This window comes from Octopus bimaculoides, chromosome 6, assembly GCF_001194135.2.
Source record: "Octopus bimaculoides isolate UCB-OBI-ISO-001 chromosome 6, ASM119413v2, whole genome shotgun sequence".
Taxonomy (NCBI): domain Eukaryota; kingdom Metazoa; phylum Mollusca; class Cephalopoda; order Octopoda; family Octopodidae; genus Octopus; species Octopus bimaculoides.
The window spans coordinates 70944655-70951718 of record NC_068986.1 but is presented as its reverse complement, the minus strand read 5'-3'; the positions used below and the strand labels follow the sequence as shown (position 1 = coordinate 70951718).

General features: G+C 36.3%; 1 protein-coding gene across 2 annotated transcripts in view; it reads right to left on the bottom strand.

Moving 5' to 3' along the window:
• Window positions 1-7064, bottom strand: part of LOC106873390 (prostaglandin reductase-3) — a 101038-nt gene that overhangs the window by 5015 nt on the left and 88959 nt on the right. For both annotated transcript variants that reach the window (XM_052968857.1, XM_052968858.1), the window contains exons 9-10: window positions 4678-4749; window positions 1938-1999 (exon numbers count right to left, since the gene is read on the bottom strand). In XM_052968857.1, the coding sequence (XP_052824817.1) occupies window positions 1938-1999; window positions 4678-4749 (134 nt within the window). The remainder of the gene's footprint in view (window positions 1-1937; window positions 2000-4677; window positions 4750-7064) is intronic.

Here is a 7064-nt window from a genome sequence, read left to right as displayed (position 1 = left end):
AAGCCTGTCGTATATATGTATATATATATGTATGTATGTGTGTGTATATGTTTGTGTGTCTGTGTTTGTCCCCCCAACATCGCTTGACAACCGATAGTGGTGTGTTTATGTCCCCATAACTTAGCGGTTAGGCAAAGGAGACTGATAGAATAAGTACTAGGCCTCCAAAGAATAAGTCCTGGGGTCAATTTGCTCGACTAAAGGCGGTGCTCCAGCATGGCCACAGTCAAATGACTGAAACAAGTAAAAGAGTAAAAGAGAAAGAGAGAGTAACCTGGAGATGGTTATGAGAAAAACTAGTAACAAACACCACAATAAAATTAACATTTTATGTTTTACTTGTTTCAGTCATTGGACTGTGGGCATGCTTGCCACTGCCTCTGAATGTTTTAGTCAAAATATCAATCCCGATACTTTTCTTTCCTCAAAACCTAGTACTTATTCTATCAGTCTCTTTTGCCAAACTGTTAAATTACAGGAATGTAAACAAACTAACACCAGTTGTCAAGTGGTGAGGAGGGCAAACACAAAAACAAAGACACACACGTATGTACTCATATAGGTGTATGTGTGAGGTGGCATGTGTGTGTGTGCATGTGTGTGAAGGCATATGGCCTAGTGGTATGGTGTTGCATTCGTGATTGTGAGATCGTGGATTCAGTTCCCAGACTGGTGATGCATTGCATTCTTGAGTAAGACACTTCATTTCACATTGCTCCAGTCTACTCAGCTGTAGAAATGAGTAACTCTGTGAGGGATTAGTGTTCAGTTTAGGGGGTATGTTGGCCTGACCACCTAGCCAGCAGGATGGCATCATTTGAAAGCTACAACAACACAAGGAAGTACATTGTGGCTAGCAGTGTATAACAAAGCCAATAGTCTGGTTGACATCATAATATACACACACACACAACAGGCTTTCACAGTTTCTGTTTACCAAATTCAGTTACAAGGTATAGGTTGGTCCAGAGTTACATTAAAAGACACTTGCCCAAGGTGCCACGCAATGGAACTGAACCTGTAACCACATGGTTGCAAAGTGAACTTCTTAATCACACAGCAATCTTGCAGCATGTCAAGATAAGTCAAGAAGTATGGATATGCTTTCATATTGAACTACAGTCAAACAAGCATGCCCACATGAACAATGAGGCCATAGCTTACACTCAGCAAACATACTTGAATGCAAAAGGAAAAATGAAACACACACACACACACACACACACACACACACACACACACACACACACACACACACACACACACACACACACACACACACACACACACACACACACACACTACTTGTATTGATAATAAGGTTGGTGTTTTGTTTAGTCAGCAAACACTCAAAGACAAGGAGAAATATATCACTCACACAAACACACACACACACACACACACACACACACACACACACATACACACACTGGCATATACAACAGGCTTCTTTCAGTTTTTCTCTAGCAAATCCTCTCACAAGGATTTTGCCAGCCCAGGGCTATAGAAGATAGTTTCCCAAGGTACTGCTCAGTGGAAATGAACCTGAATCCACATGATTGGGAAGCAAACTTCATAACTACACAGTCATGCGAGCACTCGTATATAAATACATTAGTGACGTAAAATAGTTCTTGTTATTTCTAATGATTTAAATTTTCTATCTTGATAGCATTAAATTATATCTTTAAGGAGCATATATGATTGAATGTGAGGTAGAGAGAAGGATAAAGAAAGTGAAAGAAGAGATATAAAGAAAAGAGGGAGGAACAAGAGAGTGAGAGAGAAAAGGAAAGAGAAGAGAGAGAGAAGAAAGGAGAATTAGCTGTAGACAAAACAACAAAGTTTGTGTGTCAGTAAATTTCTGGTATTTCTAACATCTTGTTTGCAGTGAAAAGAAATATTGATTTCTGTGAAGAATGCAAGTAAAGTCTTACCTGTTAAGGCAAGTCTCGAACATTTCACCTCCAACAGATTCATATATTATGTCAATACCATTCTAAAAATTCAAGTAAAAATACATTCAAATAAAATCATATACACATTACACGCATACATATATATATACACATATACACATGTAATATATGGTGTTATTGTCATCATCATTGCTTCACCGCCACCACCACCACCACCACCTCCACCAACCTGCTACTATTACTAACTACGTGATAGAAATTTTACCCCTACTGCTAATAAAGTTATTTTGCAAAATTGTTAGAGCTTTGAACAAAATGCCTTGCAATATTTTTCCAATTCTTTACATTCAGAGTTCAAATCCCACTTTCATTCTTCTTGAATGATAAAATAAAATACCAATCAAATAGTGGAGTTGGTGGTATCAATTAACTTTCTCCCTTCAAATTTTAGACCAAGTGCCTATGCTAGAAACAACAACAACAACAATAATGCTTTCTACTATAGGCACAAGGCCTGAAATTTTGGGGGAGGGGTAAGTCGATTACATCGACTCCTGTACTCAACCTTTACTTATTTTTATTGACCCACCCATCCCCAAAAAAAGATGAAAGGCAAAGCTGACCTCAGCAGAATTTGAACTCAGAATGTAGTGGCAGACAAATACTGCTAAGCATTTTGCCCAGTGTGCTAATGATTCTGCTAGCTTGCCACCTTAATAATAATAATAATATTTCTTTTATTAACCACAGGGGCATAGGCAAGAGGGACATCAGAAGGACAGACAACAATTTGTGCTGGAATTTACATAAGGGATAGGAAGAAAGAAATGGAAAAGACCATGAAATGCAATAAAAGTATACATAGTATACAAAATATGAGATAACATGAATGATGCAGACTTTCTGACAGAGGAGAAACTCCAACTAGGGCCCCACAATCAAGGAACTCCACAGATCCAGTATTAAACTGATCACCAAAGGTACAAGCCCTCTCTCCGCTCTCCAATCTACAGGCACGTATTTAGAGTAAGGCCATTCACTCTAAACAGTTTTGTCACAGTCACCCATCTTTTCACAAATTCACTGGGAAGTAGCACTTCCCTCTCCACCCTCACTTTTCTTTTGAAGTGAGAGCTTCACTGAAGTTCTTCAAACCTTTCAGCCTCACCCACCACACAGCCTCTTTCACTATAGCCACTAGACAAACACTGCCTGTCCTGTCGTGACAAAGGTGGGTGATGGAGTGATCTTCGTCAGATTCATCCCACATGCAGTAACAGCTGCCTGACATAACTTCACAAGTCAGCAATATTTGGACACTGCAGGAGTACATGCAGAATGATGTAAGTTGTTTAGCTGGATCTATTGGGGATCATATATATTTGACCTTCTCTGAACAAACTGTCCATAACAAGCACCAACTTCTTTGCCAACACATTGAACAAAATTTGAAACTCTGTACTTAGCAGGCTTATGGGTCAGAAATTATCTATAATATCCCCTTGTATTGGCATCCTTTCTCAGCAAAGTTAGCACCTCAGCTTGCAGACCTGGGAATTCTCCCATTTTGTTACCAGTTGTGATAGACATTTGCCAAGAGTTCACCAAACAGCTCTGGCATGTAACCATAAAACTCATAGGGCAGACCATCCATACCAGTTGATTTATCCCTTTCACATCCTACTCTGAGTGCCACCATATTTATTGGAGAAAATAAAGGGAGAGGTTACTCACCTATGTCCCTTCAAGTCACTTCGAATGGTGGATGGTCTTAAGTGAATTTTGTGGTTAGTGTCTCTTGAAAGGCCTTGCAATAAAGTTTTATTTACTGATTTTCTAATAATAATAATAATAATAATAATAATAATAACAGTATTATTAGGGACAGCTAGGATATTTAGAAAGGTTCTTGGAATCTAAGGTTACTTGTAGCCCAATGTTAGGAATTTTTTTCTAACAGTCTAATCTGTTGTTCCTAAATGAAATAATAATAATAATCATCATTATCATTATCCTCAAAACTACCACCATCTTCATCATCATTACAATCACCAACACAATCATCACGATAACTATCATCATCATCATTTTAAATTATTTCTTTCTTTTCATTTCATTCTATCTCCATTATAGTGCATTTATTTTTACCATCTTTCCATGATGAAAATCTAAACTTATTTTTGTGGTTATATTTTCATAATGTTAACTATAGTTATTTCATGAGGATCTTCTATTAGGTTCATTATAAATATATTGTCGTTAATCAGATTCAACAAGAATTAATTTTGAATTCTGCTCTAATTTTCTTTTCTTCCTGATCTAGAATTTTTAGTTCATTTCATTCTTTTTTTTAGTTTATTTATAAAATGCTGTATGTTGGCAATTACAGTGTGAAAAAAACATATTAACCATTCAAAAACACACAAAAACTGTTAACTTCACATAATGTATGTTTATATTGATTATTTTGCTTTGCAAATTAAACCCAGTACCTAAAAATAGAGTATTGCACCCATAGTTTTCATTTGATTTCTGTTTTTGTTTTTTTTTTATTAATCAAATTAAAGAAATATATGAACAAAAACTCGACTTAAAAACTTCTAATTCTTCAACTGAATGTATAAACATCAATGTAACAATTTAGCACATCATGATGAATTGCTACAAATTTTTATAGAAAAATTCACTTATAAACAAGAAACAAAATTTGTTAATCAAAAATATACATCAGTTAAAACATATTAAAACATATACTAACTGGAAATTCTGTTTTTAAAACATCTTTGACAGATTCCTTTTTGTAATTAATTGGACGATCGCATCCTATAGACTGAGAACAAAAGAAACAAAGAAATAAATGTCTTTGATATACAAATATAAAATGTCAGACATTATGAGAAGAGAAAGGAACATTTATACAAAGATAAAATGTTGCATATTGAATTAATATATATTTCTGTATTGAAAATAATACAATCTGAAATCCAAATATATTGCTTTTGCAATCAGCTTCATACAAAAAGTATTTTTAAAAGAAATCAATGAGTGATCTATGATTTCCTAGTTTGAAAATTATCAATAAGCAAACTAACAAAAAAACCATTACCTACTTCTATTTTTCAGTTTGTTTTTTATGGTTGCTTTTGTTTTTGTTTTTGTTTTTTTAAGAATTCAATGCAAAGAATTTTGAAAATTAAAATCTCAGTAATATTTTGGGATTTCAGAAATTAGGTGACATCAGTTATGTGGAACTTACCATAAGGAAAGACATTTTTTAAAAAATTTACAAATCCTAGCAAAGAAGATTGAACTGAAAGAAATTTCTAAAAAAAACAATAATTATTTGAATATATCTTTTGTTTTAAAATTCATCATCATCATCCCTCCACTACAACATCATTATCATCACTCCCCCCACTACCATATCTTCAATATCAGCATCATCATCATCATCATCGCTTCAGCTGCTGCTGCCTCCACTACCATCATTATCATTAACATTATTGTCATCATCATATTCATTTTTACATCCATTTTCCAGTGCTTGCATGACTTACACATGTCTTCTCCAGCCCAGTATCTCTCTACTTGTCACAGTTACTCATCTTCTTTGTGAGGTTCAGACAAATCTGATCTTAAGATCAGCTTTCAACACTTTTACCTATTTCATGCTATCGGACCGCCATAGCCATCCAGTGTTTTAAAAATTATTATATTTTATAATAAAATATTATAAGGAATTGTATTAAAACATTACTCTTTACTCATTTACTTTTTTACTTGTTTCAGTCATTTGACTGCGGCCATGCTGGAGCACCGCCTTTAGTCGAGCAAATCGACCCAGGGACTTATTCTTTGTAAGCCTAGTACTTATTCTATCGGTCTCTTTTGCCAAACCGCTAAGTTACGGGGACGTAAACACACCAGCATCGGTTGTCAAGCGATGTTGGGGAGACAAACACAGACACACAAACACACACATATATATACATATACATATATACGACGGGCTTCTTTCAGTTTCCGTTTGCCAAATCCACTCACAAGGCTTTGGTCAGCCCGAGGCTATAGTAGAAGACACTTGCCCAAGGTGCCACGCAGTGGGACTGAACCCGGAACCATGTGGTCAGTAAGCAAGCTACTTACCACACAGCCACTCCTGTTGAAATATTTTGTGCATTGTAGAAGTATACCCAATTCATTGCATGTAAATTTTACCAGTAAAATTGTATGTGGACCCCCATCGGTCATGTGGACTCCAGCTGAGAACCATTGATGCACACAAACATTATACAACCATTCAAGCAAGCTCTCTCCACTTCTTTCCAGCCTTCACAATTCTCTACATTCACTTCTCTTGATTTACAACAGCCCTGCAATACCACACTTCATACATAAGTGTGATATTGCAGGGTCATACAATCAATCTTATCTTTTTGTTGTCTGCAAAGCAACGGCTCTCTAAACTTCTCCAGTCTGTTCTTACTTGAATCTTTTAATCTCTTGTCTCAGTCATTATACTGTGGCCATGCTAAGGCACCACCTTAAGGGATTTTAGTTGAACTAATCCACCCCAGTATCTGTTTCTTTTTTAAGCCTGGTACTTATTCAATCAGTCTCGTTTACCCGAACTGCTAAGTTATGGTAATGTAAGCACACCAACACCAGTTGTCAAGCAGTAGTGGGGGACAAATACAGCCACAAAGACACACACATGCATAGATACACACACACACACACACACACACACACACATATTCTTTTATTGTTTCAGCCATTTGACTGTGGCCATGTTGGGGCACTTAAAGGGTTTTTAAGTCAAAGAAATCAACTCCAGGACTTATTCTTTGTAAGCCTAGTACTTATTCTATCAGTCTGTTTTGCTGAACCACTAAGTTATAGGGATATAAACACACCAACATCAGTTGTCAAATGATGGTAGAGGGACAAACACAGACACAAAGACACACTCACATAAATATATGAATATATATACAACAGGCTTCTTTCAGTTCCTGTCTACCACTCACAAGACTTTGGTCGGCCCAAGGCTATAGTAGAAGACACTTGCCCAAGGTGCCATGCAGTGGAACTGAACCTGGAACCATGTGATTGGGAAGCAAGCTTCTTATCACACAGCCACAA